This window comes from Sus scrofa, chromosome 13, assembly GCF_000003025.6.
Source record: "Sus scrofa isolate TJ Tabasco breed Duroc chromosome 13, Sscrofa11.1, whole genome shotgun sequence".
Lineage (NCBI taxonomy): Eukaryota > Metazoa > Chordata > Mammalia > Artiodactyla > Suidae > Sus > Sus scrofa.
This window is the reverse complement of record NC_010455.5, coordinates 68192271-68207165: the sequence shown is the minus strand read 5'-3', so window position 1 is coordinate 68207165 and position 14895 is coordinate 68192271. Positions and strand designations below refer to the sequence as shown.

The 14895-nt window shown below is 47.1% G+C and overlaps 1 protein-coding gene across 1 annotated transcript in view; it reads right to left on the bottom strand.

The window, feature by feature from the left end:
* Positions 1-14895, bottom strand: part of SYN2 (synapsin II) — a 171490-nt gene that overhangs the window by 14339 nt on the left and 142256 nt on the right. The window contains 5 exon segments of the mRNA XM_021069343.1: positions 6639-6788; positions 8088-8190; positions 8666-8740; positions 13135-13277; positions 13669-13731. Coding sequence (XP_020925002.1) covers positions 6639-6788; positions 8088-8190; positions 8666-8740; positions 13135-13277; positions 13669-13731 — 534 coding nt within the window.

Genomic DNA, 14895 nt, shown 5'->3' with positions numbered 1-14895 from the left:
TATTGTGGAGTGGTTTCTGTTGCCTGGTGCACAGCAGTTCAGGGTGGGAAGGGGAGGGTGTGGATTCTGGGTTAGGCTATGCCATGCCCTCTGTATATCACTGACTTGTTCCAGCAAGGTCCCTGAAGATGCAGAAAAGTCATTTCAAAAACAGTGAATGTTAGCTCTTGAGCTGATTAGAAAGGAAATCACTGGTCTGGGAGAGAAACCAAGCCCATGGATGAAGGTTTGTGGGTTTCTCCCAAAGGCACCTTTAATATGCCATCCCATGGCTTTCAGCAGACAGGATGGGAGAGAGGAGCTCCTCTCTGAGGTCCCAGCAGGATGGAAAGTTGAGGAAGGAAAGACATCCAGTGACTCAACTCCTGAGAGCTGCTGGCCTGAGTCCAGCTGCCCCCACCACAGAGGAAAGCCAGTGCTTGCTCAGCATATCTGAGACAGGAAATTGGGAAAGGGTCTCAGGGTCTGGCCCCAGGAAAGAGGCCAGGCCAGGCTACTTGCCGGACACGCCACAGAGCTATTCTGATCAGCTCCCCAGGCCCTGCTCCCCCGGTTCAGGACCCCAGGGGGAATGAGGCAGCGGGAAGGAATGTGGTCGGGAGGCTGTAGGTTCAGTCAGAGCAAAGGGGACAGCATGTTTGCAGGCACCTTGGGACCTTTCTGGGATCACTCCTGCAGGCACCAGTGCCCATCTTCCTTCTTCTGAAAGGTTATAAAAGGTGCCCAAGGATGAGCCCCTCCTCCAACGGCAGCACTCATTTCCTCCCACAATCAGTGGTTTCCTAAAGACACCAGGAAGGTCCCGTGGGGGCAGTCCATGAGACCTATGGGGGCCCTGAGGGCCAGGTCACCCGAGGTTAGAATGTCAGCTACAAGTGATTAAAGATGTCCCTTAAAACTTAGGACAGCCCCAAAATAGTCAGTTTCCCTTAATAGTCTTTTAAGGGATCTGGTCACTAGTGACTTTATCTGAACCTGCCTCAAATCTCACATCTCCAGCTTATACTCACTGGGGAACAAATTCCCTAAAGCAGTCCTGCTGTGGGAAGCAGGAAGGCCTTTCTTGTCTGAAACTGACTTCTAAGCTGAGTAGAGCTCTCTTAGTCCTGTGTGTGGGGTCTGAGCTGTGTTTCCTCCCTACCTACATGGCCCTTTAAACTCCAGAGAAACCCCTTCTCAATCTTGGTCTTCTTACACTCACGAGACTTCATCTTTCTGAGCCCTTTGTAGCTGGAAAGACCTGGCTGGGAATATTTTTGAGTAGCTCTTTAAACCAGAGAGCCAGTGAAAAAGGACTTGCATAATGCTCTACCAGAGGCCAGAGGTTATGAGGCCTCAGTCCTTGAATTCAGAGCCTCATGGCTGCCTTTCCTGGGTCCATGGCTAGCACACGGCCTGGATCAGAGCATCTCAGATCCGGAAAGGAGATTTTTAAAAGTTGCCTGTTCCAACAGCTCTAGCCCCCAGCCCAGCCTTTCACAATGTGCCTGACAAGTGGCTGGGCCATCAGCAGTACCGCTTCCCCAAGCAGCCATTTCCTCTCAGAGACTTTACTCACGTCTTCCAGCAGCTTTGCCTTTAGCACCAGTTCTGTCCCACGACAGCTGTCAGAGAGCTGACCATATTAAGTTATGGGCTCCTTGAGACGACTGCTACTCCACAGCAGCCACTTTAGCATTTAGAACACATCTGCCAAATGCCCTGACCTCCAGGCCTCTGTCCTCTGAGCACCTGCCAGTTAAACTTCATCCTTGTTATGCTGTGACCCTCAGATCAGAAGCAACATTGGAGGTGTGCTCTGATCAGCTCAAGGTGGGGAATGAGCCTCATCTTCCTTCTGGGCACATTTTGTCCATGAATATTTCCAAAGGTTGAATCTTAGAATCAGTCCTCAAGGATCTAACCCAAATAGAAAGCTCATGGGTGTCTGCAAACCCTTCATTAGCAACTTAGCCCTTCAGCTCTGGAAGATTTTACAAGAAAATAAAAAAGAGCCGTGATGTGGGAAATGACAACAGACTAGCCATAAGAAGAAGAACCCCATGCTGCCACCTTTTTCATGACCTGAAAGCTCTGTCCACCTGTAGTTCTCTCCCTGGTTCCTGGGAGTCTCAGGAGCAGCACACACTTCTCCAGAGCCCAAGATATAAGGCCCAGCTCAGAGCCAGATGACAGACCCCGGGGTTAGTGAGTGTGAGGGGAATGGCAGGGCAGGCCTACAGGGAACCTAGGTTCTGCGGGTACACAGCCTGGAGGTTTCGGTTGTCACTGGCCACCAGGTGTCACTGCCACCTCGAGAACAGTCTCCCTAAAACATTCCAGAGCCCATGGAGTGGGGTGGGGTGGGGGGGGGTCACTTGCCCTGGCCAATTCTCAGGGCAGCCCCAAAGCAGGGAGTCTAGCCAGGCTGGGGTCAAGTTGTCATCAGCCAGATAAGGCTCTGCCACTCATCTGCCTGCTTTCAGTGATAGGGCCTCTTACATCCCTGCCCCTATTCCTTTGAACTGGGTCCAGCAGCTGGCCTGGGCCCACCTCCATGATTTTCCTCTCAGCTTTCTATAATTAATCTACTCTGGGCTAGGAGGCTGGCCGACAACAAGGTAAGGGAGGCTCTCTGTTCCCCCCAGCCCCCAAGCCTCTTTTCGTCGTGCTTTGAGAGTCCAAGAAATGAAAGCTCTAACGAGGGAGCTGCAGGCAAGGATAGAGAGGGAGAAAGAAAGAGAGACAAATGGTTTGCCATAAGTCTGTCTCGGTCTTGACCTAGAATACTGGGTAAGAAGCAGCATCTAAACTTGTGACTCAGGACAGAATCTCTTGCAGCCTGAGCTGCCAGAGCCACAGAAGAAAGAGGCCAGCAAGAGGGGCCTGAGTGTGAGGAGTGGAACGTGCGTTAGTCAGCACTGAAGGGTTCAGTTCGCTGTGCCAAGTCCTGGCTGGGACCCAGGTGACGTGCTTTGTTTACATCTCTTCCATTTGCACTCTACCAGAATCCTTCATAGGACACCAAGCCCAATATGCTGCTAGAGCTGTTAAAGACACTTACTCCAATTGGGAACTCCTCTAACAAATATGTGTTGCAATGGCAGATGGAGGGAGGGGTAGGTAGGAGTGGCGTATCATTGTCATTTACATAAAATTGCTATCACGTAGTGATAATAAAAAGCAGACAGTTTTTTATTGTTGATGGACTTTTCTACCTGAGCAGACCATGCCCCCACCCCTCCTTGGTGCACCCTTAGCACATCCAGCAGCTGCCAGGTACTGGCTACTGAGAGATGCAGCAGTGAACAATCTCCACTCTTGAGGTGCTTTCATTCGAGTGGAAGAGACAAAGAAACACACAGATGAAAATTACCTTAACTGATAGCAAGTGCTGTGCAGAAAATTAAAGAAGGGAGGGGTGGTAGCCAGTGGCTAGGGGGCAACTTTGGATTGGATGGTTGAGGGAATATCAGGTATACAGTCATCAAGGAACCAGCCATGCAAAAAAAAAGGGGGGGGGAAGCACTTCAGAGAAAGGACACAGCTAATACAAAGGCCCTTGATGGGAGTTCCTGTCGTGGCGCAGTGGTTAACGAATCCGACTGGGAACCATGGGGTGGCGGGTTCTATCCCTGGCCTTGCTCAGTGGGTTAAGGATCCGGCATTGCCGTGAGCTGTGGTGTGGGTCGCAGACGTGGCTCGGATCCTGCATTGATGTGGTTCTGGTGTAGACAGGCGGCTACAACTCTGATTAGACCCCTAGCCTGGGAACCTCCATATGCCGCAAGAGCGGCCCAAGAAATGGCAAAAAACAAAACAAAACAAAAAAAAACAAAGGCCCTTGATGGTGTGGCTGGGCACAGTGAGCAAAGCCAGGATGGTTATGGGCATCTCATTTATCACTGTGGCCCTAAGTTCTATGAACTAATTTTAAGCATGTACTTTGGGCTAGGTCTGTGCTAATCAGTGAGAACACAGATGAATAAGACATGAAAGTATCTGAGAGACATTTGCTAAATTAATTATGTATGTAGTAAAGAATCTGGCCTTGCCCAAAGAGAGATCTGGCCTTTGTTCCCAAGCTCCTCCCACTTTGGGAAGTAGCCTCTAAACTTTTGGAATTTCCTGAACGATAAGTGTCTTTATTATTCAAGGTGGGGGCCCCTCAGACCCAAGAGTGTGTGAAGAAGAGGTGGCTCCTGGGGTGGGGGGGTGCCCCTCAGGCCCTGTGGTATTCGACTGACCTCTAGGGAGGGGGATGTTGGAGACTGAGTTCAACCAGGTGATCAACCAAGCAAGCATGCCTATGAAACCCAACAAAAACTCTGAACACTGAAACTAGCTCCTGAATGTCTCAACCCCTAGAACAAAAGCCAAGACTAAAACTCAAACACCTTGATTCCATCAGATTTACAAAATCATAAAATCTATTGCAGGCCTGATATTATTTTAACCAGGGAAATGTTTTTATCACCTGCAGTTAAGCACAATATTTAAAAAATGGGCTTATCTCTCTCTCTCTTTTTTTTTAAGGGTCACACCCATGGCATATGGAAGTTCCCAGGCTCAAATCGCAGCTATTGCCACCAGCTTAAACCACAGCTTGTGGCAATGCTGGATCCTTAACCCGCTGAGGGAGGCCAGGGATCAAACCTGCATCCTTATGGATACAAGTCAGGTTCTTAACCCGCTGAGCCGCAACAGGAACGCCAGACTTATATCTCTAACAAACAGCTAAGCTGTGTTCTCCTAATTACCCTACGTAATTCTCTAGTGACTGTGCTCCTGAAGCACAGGAATGGGTTGCACTTGCACTTGGTCAGAGGCCCCACACAGCACAAGCTGCCTGTAGAAGGTGTGAAGCACCCACACGAAAGCTTAGATATGGAGCTTCTCTCAACTTAGATACCCAAAGGGAATGCTGACATCTGTTGGCCCAGAAGCTCATCCAATATCAGTCAGCATGGAAGGAGAATTCTACTCAAAGAGATTTTTAAAGCTCAAAAGGTATTCAGCTATCATTTCTATTATGGGAGTGGCTGCGGTGGGAGGCACGACTGAGATTCAGAGAGGGAATTCACTTGCCACTTACCATATTGTTTTATTTTAGTCATTTTCTACAGAAATCCTTCTTATACATTATGATTCTGGCCTTCTTAAACAGAACATGGAATACTGACTAAAATATAACTCTGCTGATGGTTCAGGCCCATTGTTAGGAAAGGCAACTATGCCTCCAGGCTATGATCCTGTGATGTTCAAATGATGAGAAGATAAATGTGGGGTAGTTTGCTTCTATACTAAATAATCCAAACTATCTTACACCGTTTGTGTTCCTCTCCCCCTCCTTTTCTTCTTTCTTACTGAAAGATTTGAAGAATCCAATGACTTGGTTTCTGATTAAAGTATAATCCCTGATCTTTAGAAGACGGTGTGATGATCTCAGAGCCTAAGCCTAGGGCCCCACACCCAGAGGCTGCTTTCTTACATAATAACATAGGTAACTTTTGCTGAGCATTTATGACGCACTATGCCGTATTTCATTTGATCCTTTTAACAACCTAGAAGATAGGTGCTGTTATTCACATTTCTCTTGAGCCACAGATAAGGCCCTTGTTCAAGGTCACAAAGCCAGTAAATGGAGCGCCTAGGATTCAGACCTGGGTATTTCTTGCTTCAAAGCCCACATTCTGAGTTAGCCTCCCTAACTGTTTGAAGTAGGATCTTAAAAGAAAGATTGCTGAGAGATTGTCATTTACAAGGGATAAGTGAAACGGTAGTAACTTCCCCCTAAAGTCACACAGCTATTGAGGGGGAAGAGCTAGACTAGGACTCAGTTCTTGGATTCATTGTTCCAAGTTCTTACTACTCCATTGTGGAAAAGTTCAATGCAGAGAAGAGTTTGGGGATGTTTTCACAAAATGAGCTGCCTCCTACGTGGGACTAAAGGCCCTCAGACCCAGGGTCCCTGACTTTCTTTGGCCTATTCTAGAAGCACAGGGCCTGAGGTTCTACAAAAACTTGAGTGTGGATTTTCCACTAGACGTGCAGCTGGAGTACTGTCTCTGTGAACATGATTGGCCATGGTCACGTACCACAGTCAACTGAAGAAAGCTGCCTCCTGTTCCATAGGAAGGAAAGCAGATTTCTACTTTGAGTTTTACCTTGTCATTCTCTCCCAGAATTAGGGACTTGACTCTCCCTTTCTCCCTATCAGCAGATTTCTCAGAAATACCCTTCTTTCTCTGTAAATGTGGCAGACCTCTCAGGCAGTGAACAGCTAATGAGAGATATGACCCAGACCTTCCTCAGAGACCTCTCAGGTTAAAAAGTGGAAGCATCTTAAGTCCCAGGGGAACATGATTCTGGTTCCCTGGAGACTTCAAGTTTAGAGGAAAGAGATCCGGCACTCCATCTCTGGACAGTTCTATAGCTGATCCTGCAGACTGCTAATGAGAAGGTTCCTATAAGGGGTAGTGGAAGATAATCAGGTGTCTAGTGGGGAGAGAAGGCAAAGAGGGGGAGAAGGAAAAGACTCCATAGATCCCACCCAGGCCTGTGGGTATCTGACCTCTGCTCCATCCTAGAGCCACCAAAGTCTAGAGCAGTGGGCTTGGGAGTGGTTCTTGGCTCTCCTGTGTCTATCCCCTGCTCACCTGTGGCTGCTGGGTGGTTAAAGGTCTCTGAGGAGACAGGGCAGGGGTCCTGGACAGTAGCTGGTTCATCTTGCTGATGACCAGTTCGGTGATGAGTTGTCTGTCTTCCACCTGGTGTTCCCCGATGAGCGGCATGCTACAGTCCATGACCTGGTGGAGGAGTGGCCCAGGTTAGGAAAAGGTCTGGAAACATCCAGAGCCTAGTACAGTCTTTCAGAGTGAGTAGGACTTAAGTCAGCAGAGATAGGTCAGGGTGAAGCTGGAGCTTTTGTCTTCAGTTGGAAGCATGTTCCTTTGCACAAATTGGCCCTCTGTCTCCTTCTCTTGCAAATCTTTGCCTTAGGCCTCCCCCAACCTTCACCTAGGCCAAGGATCAGTGAGACTTCAGTCTAGTGACTGAAGGTCATGAGGAAAGGAGGAGAGCAAGGAGAGAGTCCAGCCTGGGGCTCTGAGGCTTGCAGACAGGAGCCCCAGGACACTGGAAGGCCATTTTCACCCACAGAATTTCTGCCCCTATACAACATACTCTGCCCAACTAAATGACGGATTCCTGCCTTTGCTAATGATCTGGAATACCTTCTTATTTTACCACCAATCCTGGTTTTCCCTGTACCTCAAGGTCCAGATCAGTGTGTTCCTCCTTTAGGAAGTGTCTGCCTGCCCAGGATCATAGACTCTAGTCCAATGCTCTCATTCATGGATGAGAAAACTGAGGCCTGCCCAGAGTGAGGAGGTATGACCATCCAGAAGGTTATATGCTAAGCAGACTATGGAGTAGATTCCATAGCCCACTTTGGGCTCCAGATGCTAATCCTTTGCAAATTTCACCAACTCCTGGCACAGAGCCTCTCCTGCTCCCAGTAAGACTGGGCAGGAATGTGTGTGAAAGATCATGTGGCCACTGATTCCTTTAATATGGCCAAAGAGTCAGAAAAGTTGTGCTGGAGGCCCAGGTTGTGTTAAGTATCTCCAAGGCTCAGAGAAGAGCTTAGAAGAACCTCCTGCATCTAGGAGACCTGAGTTCTAGCCCAAGCTGAGACACCTATTCACTCTGTGGTCTTGGGCACATGCTCACGGTATTAGGCCTCAGTTTTCTCACTGGCAAAATGAGCAGACTGGACTGAATGATGCCCAAGGCCAGCTTTCTGAAACCAAGAATGTCAAAATCACTAATCTTCCCAGAGGAGTGGCAGGCTAGGACCCAGGAATCCTGGTCTGGCATCTCTTACCGATGGTGTGGGTCAGCCTAGCTGGCTGGAAACAATACCTCCCACTGGCAGATGCGTTTTGCTATGTACACCCCCGATCATATCATCTGGAACCTTCCCATGGCCCAGGGGATGCTAAGCTAAAGGCAGTCCAGGCTGCCTATGTCATTCTCAAGCCAAAAGCTTGGCCTCCAGCCATTGGGGTTGTCTCTTACTGAGATACTCCGTGGGCAAGCCTTACCTCAAAAATGTAGTCTTTCCCATCTTTGCCATGTACAGCTTTGACAGCACAGATGTCCAGGCCACCAAACATCTCAGAGCAGGTATCCACCCACAGCTTGTACCTGGAGGGGATGGGAAGGTATCCTGAGGCTGGGGCCCTGGCTCCCATCAAGCCTGTTTGCTGGTCATGCTCTCCTTCCTGCCTCCACCTCTCCTGCCCCTCCCCTTCTTCCCCTTGGCCTGCCATCCCCATCAAGCACACTGCCCTATCTATGGTGCCCTCCTGCTTCGCTCTCCAGATCCTACCTGTCTTTCCAGGCTCAGAGCAGGTCTCATCTACTCTAGGAGGCCGTCCTTGGCTATTCCGGCCCAAAGTGACTCCTTCTTTCTTGGAGCTTCTATGGTCTGTCCAGTCTTTATCTCCATAATTTAGCACATAACTTAGTCCTGCCTGATCTTGTTAACTAGGTGCTTGGGCTTTCGTGTTACATCTGTCTGGGCTGATTAGGGGCTCCCTTTGGACAGGGCTCATTTCTCTTCATCTACAGAAGCCCCCGCCCCTCACCAGGCTCAGGGGTGATTCATCCTCTCACTCACCTGTCTGACATGGCGATCTGCTCCAGCATTGCAGAGCCGGTGTTGGTCTTCCAGTTCCCTGAGATCGACGTCCTCCTACAACAAGGTCCCGCCAGGACAGGGAAGACAGTGAGGCGTGCCAGCAAGAGGAGGGCTCAACGCTGCTTTCCCACCTGCTTCTCCCACAAACAGCCCAGGGGCCCATCTCAGCCTAGAGCCTGGCCGCCTCTGCCAACCTCGACCTGCAATGCTCTCCTCCTTCTACAAGAGTCCCACTCAGACTGCTCTGGTTCTGTGGAGCACACGTTCTCCTTAGGATGCAGAGAGCTTGCACCTCACTTAAAATCCTTTTTCCACTTTTACTTCAGTTATTTGAGCTAAGTCTTCTGTCCACAAGTCTATAAGCCACTTGAGGGTATACATTGTGTCTGTATTCCCAGCAGCCTCCCCACTAGATATCTGGGCTGACTTGGGCTATACAAATTGAATTCTACTGACCCTGGGAATACCCTCAGGGTTCCCAGGAATGTCTCCCAATGACTTGCTTTTTTTTTTTTTTTTGTCTTTTGTCCTTTTAGGGTTGCACCTGCAGCACACGGAGGTTCCCAGGCTAGGGGTCTAATTGGAGCTGTTGCTGCAGGCCTATGCCAGAGCCACAGCAACACCAGATCCAAGCTGCGTCTGCAACCTACACCACAGCTCATCGCAACGCTGTATCCTTAACCCACTGAGCAAGGCCAGGGATCAAACCCGCAACCTCATGGTTCCTAGTCAGATTTGTTTCTGGTGTACCACAATAGGAACTCCTTCAATGGCTTCCTTACTGACTCACATATTCATTCATTCAATTCTGCGGGCCTTTTTATCAGCAATGTGACCCTGGGCAAGCCAGGTAACCTCTTCAGGGAAATTCCTTCATCCATCAAATGGAGCTGATGGAATCAAGTCAATAACCTCTTCTCTTTCGTACCCTCTGCACCCTCTGTTTATGAACATGTGCTAGACTCAACTAGTCTTGGATTAAACTGGAGGCAGATGGCCTGGTTTCTGGTTCTGGATTTGCCCTTGACTGGCAGGGTGACCTCTGGTGAATCCTTTCACCTCTCTGAGTCTCCTTCATCCTAGTGTGAACAGGGTTGTCATGAAGACCAATTGATATGATTTTAAATAAACTGTAAGACATCAAAAATATGTCTTTTAAATTAGTCTTCACTCAGACAGTCTAGAGGAAGGGGATGGCCTAGGGGACAGAAAAGCCCTGCTCAACCACTGACAGAGCCCTTCATGTGCCGTCCTTATCACTCATTATGACAGAAGATTGGATGATGTGCTTCTCACTCAGCAGTTCTCAGGCGTACTCTCCCCAGAAATCTGATTTCAGACATTGAGAAACTGAGACACCCGGCTGGTCTTTCAGCCCTGAGGCAGCCAGTGAATCGACTGATATGGTAATAACAACTCCTCACATTTGTACGGTACTGGCTACCTTCCAAGATTCTTCCTTCCCAAATCCCCCACCAGAGCCTCACTGCAAACCCCCTGTTGTGAGTAAGCTGGGATTCTTGCCCCCACTCTACAGACAAGGAAATTAAGACTCAGAACAGTTAGCTGTCTTGTCCAGATGGTACATCTATTCAAAGTAGATACAAGATAAGAATGCAGGACTCTTATTGTGCTGTGCTTTCCCCTATACCCCACTACCTAGTTCAGAAAAAACAAACAACTGACAACTGAGAGGCTTGCAAACACAAGTAGAAACACAAAGACAGATCATAGTAAAGATTACACTGTCTCCCTAACATTGGTGTTTCACAGGTGTATTCCTGTGACCAGGCTGGGCTTCATGTCCCCAGCACAACACCTTCGTACACAATAGGATCTCAGAAACTTTGAACAAGTAACAATAATGTCCCTTACACTTTACACCTTTCTCTAACAATGGGATGCAGGGCACAGATCCACACAGGCCACCTGGGGCATATGGGAGCAGAGGAGAAACCAAGAAGCCATTCAGGGACAGCTTGACTGCCTCTCAGGACTCACAGGTCATCACAGGACCTCCAGAGGGACCCACGTTATTGCCTACTGACAGAGGAGCAGGAACAGCACCTTCCTTCCTTCCACCCAATATGGCTGTCTCTGGGTCCCTTGGGTGAGAGCTGGGGGAGAAGGGAAAAATCTCAAACTTTATCTTGGCTATTGCCAAGTCAATTCCTTCTTCTGAGAGCAAGAGGATGGCCACAAATTTTGGGATGAGGAGCTGAGAGGACCTCAACATTCTCCCAAATAACTGACAGCCCCTTGCAAATAAGAAAGTAAATAAATGTTTTCTAAAGCTGCTCTAGTCGCCCACCCTTCATCAATGTTTGAGGATTCTCTTTTCTTATGCTTCATTTAAATTGTTTTTGGGAATCCCAACCTTTAAAAATGCAGTGTCTCCTTTTAAGGATCAAGATACCGTTGCCTCACTGTCATAAATATTTTGTGATTATTTAGCGGATTTTTTTTTTTTTTTTGCCATACTTGTGGCATATGGAAGTTCCTGGTACAGGGGTCAAATTCAAGCTGCAGCTGCGATCTATGCCCCACTGCAGCAATGCCAGATCCTTAACGCCCAGCACTGGGCTGGGGATCAAACACGTGCCTCTGTAGCAACCTGAGCCACTACAGTAACAATGCCAGATCCTTAAGCACTGTGCTTAGCAGGAACTCCAATTTAGGGGATTTTGAAATTAAAGGATAGAAAATCTGCTTTCCTAGGTGCCTGAACTTATCGATTTTTCTGATTATATTAACTAGTTTTTATAATGGTCTTTTAAATTATCCTGTCTTACATTGTACATAATATTAGAGAAACCATAAATTCCTTTCTCAAGCAGAAAGACCTTAAATTAAAAATTATTTTTTTTTTAAAAGTATTTATCCGGTCAATAAAGGTAAAAAAGATTCTATGCCTCAGTTCTCCACAAAGGCTCTTCCCCACACACTTGCTGGGCACCTTCAAGGCAGCTGCTACTGTCCTAGGAAGCAGGCCAGGACTCTGTCTTTCCAGCCTAGAGCTCAGAGGAGAGTGGTACAAACACTTATGTGTGAAAAGTGCTAAACCAGAGACGTGTGAAGGGTTAAAAGAAGGGAGTGCAGGGAAGGGGCTCTTAACTAACTTGGGGGAGGAGAAGGAGTATAACAGTAAAAAGAAAGATGAGGGAAGGAAAATGGAAATGGGTGGGTAAGGGAGAGGGAAGCTGCTCAACCCTGATGTCTGCTCAAGTTCCGAGAGGCAAAGATCAAATTCATACTCTGTAACGTTCTTCATTTGTAAAGAAAATACTACTTGAAGTTTTTTTCTCAAGTTTGAAGTTAATATTTCCAAAATTGGACTTGTAAGCCCTATTCATTCTTATGTATATTATGGAAGATTGGGTTGTCTTGAAATCTTTTCTTTTTCTAAATTCTATTGGAGGGAAACTTTATTGTTCCATTCTGGCAAGTGGACAGTTATGTGGAAATGTCATCAATTTTCATAGCCACCTAGGCTCTTAATGCTCTGTAGTGTTTGCAGGGCTATATATTTACATCAGGAATTTCTTATCCTTTTCATCCTCTGGCAGCCAGGGGAAGCCTGTGGATTCCTTTCGATATATAAAATATATAAGATGTGTATGGTGGTTCCCTTGTGGTACGGCAGGTGAAGGCTCTGGCAATGTTTCTGCAGCGGCTCAGGTCGCCGCTGAGGTACAGGTTTGATTCCCAGGCCCAACACAGTGGATCAAGGATCTGGCATTGCTGTAGCTGTGGTATAGGTCATAGCTGCAGCTTAGACTCAATCCTTGGCCCAGGAACTTCCATATGCTGCAGGTGTGGCCAATATATATATATATATATATATAGTGCATAAATGTATAAAATAAAGTACACAGGACAACAAAGGAACTCAATTATTTAAAATAATTAAATAGAAAAAAATAGTTATCAAAATAAATAAAAAGTAGAATTATCAAAAATAAAACAAACCAATATGAACTTAGAAAAAAAAGTTCCTTTGTAAATAACAAGTGTATTTACAGGTATAAATGTAGCGGCAAGTCTAACTACAAGATTCTTAAGTAGTGATAAAAGTAACTGGTATGTAGAGATACCTGTCACAAGTATATGCGATACAAAAATCTCTCTGGTTATCTTTAGTAACAAATCACACACGATGCTGTGACTAGAGAGTTGCCTCTATTCAGAACTGAGGAGAACGTCAGGTTTTACTTAAAAGCTAGTGAAAATAAATATTAATTTTATTTCTCATCTTGGTTCAGGAACCCCTCCTCTGCCTTGAAAGGAAGCCAGGCCAAGACTCCCTGACTTGAATGGTGCCCTCTCTCTGTTCTCTGCATGTGGCCGGAGGAGGCTGAACTGACAGCTGGCTCCTACCTGGAGGCTGAGATTCTCCCCTGAGCTGAAGAGACAGTGAAGGGTATCTAGGGAGACCCCACCCCACTTACATGTAAGCCTTGTAGTTGTTTCCTATCTTCTGGACCCGGATGTCATACTTGGCATCAATGAAAGGCTCTGCTGTGGCATAGGTCTGGGTGAGGGCCACCACGCTGGCAATGTCTTGGAAGTCATAGTGGTTTTCCACTTTGACCTAATGTTGGAACAAGGCAGAGAGGGAGAAAGGGAGACTTACATACACACTGAGAGTCATGAGAGCCCTGAGCCTCCAAACCCATCAAAATATTTCCTTCCAGATGCAAACGTGGGTGCCACATCTCCCTAGGAGGTCCCTACACTTGAGCTTCCCTTCCCAGGGCTCAGGAGCCACATTTGCTGCAAAGGGCACAGGGACCTCTCAGGTGGTTGGCATTCTTCCAGCTGAAAGACGGCTGTTTGGGTAACACTCAGGGCTTCAGAGAGGCCAAAGCATCTTCTCCTTGGACAGAATTCACCAGCAACAGAGAGAAGAACAGTGTACAACCAGCTTTCTGAAAAGGTCCTTCTTGGCCTCAACCCCAGAGCACAGCAGGCCCTGGCCTTACCTTGCCCATGCCCGAGTGAGCATGGCCGATCTTCACCACCACAGGGAACGTGGGCAGTGTCAGCTGAAAGCAGAGAAAGGAACGAATTGGTCAGACTGTACCTGTGTCTCTGTGGAATCTTACAGATATTTTTCTTGGGAACATGCTTGGAAGGGCTCTTTAAAAAAATAATGCAACCTACTTGCTTCACAAATTTAAAAACTGAAGCCTATAGGGGAACAGTGACTTGCTTAAGATCACAACATATTAGCGGTAGAGCTATAAAAACCTGCTTTCCTACTTGCTACTCTCTACATTTTTAAAACTTATTGCTTCAAACCTCTCTGCATTGGACAAACCCTGGCCTGGAATTGGACTGGCCCTTAGCAAAGAAGAATTTTTTTTAAAAAATGCATCTTTGAAAGGGTAAATTTTACTGTATGTAAAATATTCTTTAGTAAACTCAAATTTTAAAAGAAGTGTATCTTTGGAATCTTAATGTCCCTTTTGTCAGGTACTTCTTAGTACCCTCCTCTCCTCCTTCACGTGTGCAGCTTTCCTGTACTGAACCTGGCTTTTCTCCCCTTTCACACTCTCTTTCTTGCTCACCAACACTCTTACCTTACCACCAAACACAGCTTACTATGTGAAGGCCAGCTTGGGGCTTGGAAGACACCTGACAAAAGAATTAAACATGTTTATCTTCCAAAAGAGATCCTAGGAGAGTGAACACTACCTTGAGGTAGCCGCATTGTAACAGAGGAACAATAAAAATGTGAAAGAAGAACTGCCCTCCAAAGGCAGGATTTCAAGCTCTGATGAAGCGGCAATGGGAGAAGTACCATGGTTGGAGTAGAAGGAGCACTACGCTAGGCGTCAGGAGTCTTGCCTTGCATTCCAGTCCTCTCTGCAAGTCCTGCAAGCCTCAGCCTTCACATCTGCCCAAGGAAGAGTCTAGACTGGATGTTTCTGAGATCCCATCTGCTAACACATCAGACTCTATTTTGGTTTGGGTGTTGTATGAAGAACCAAACCTAGACACCAAATCTCATCCTTCTCAGTCAGGCTCAGCTCTTTCAGTTTCCTTCTTTTCCAACATCACCACATTGAAATGAAAAGACATCTTTCATAGGAAATAATGTTGATTCTGATGATAAGTCAGATTCCATGGGAATCCTAAGGGTGACCAGATACAGGGAGTACCTGACCTGAGGATTTCAGTATTTCTGACTGAGGCCAGTTCAGTTT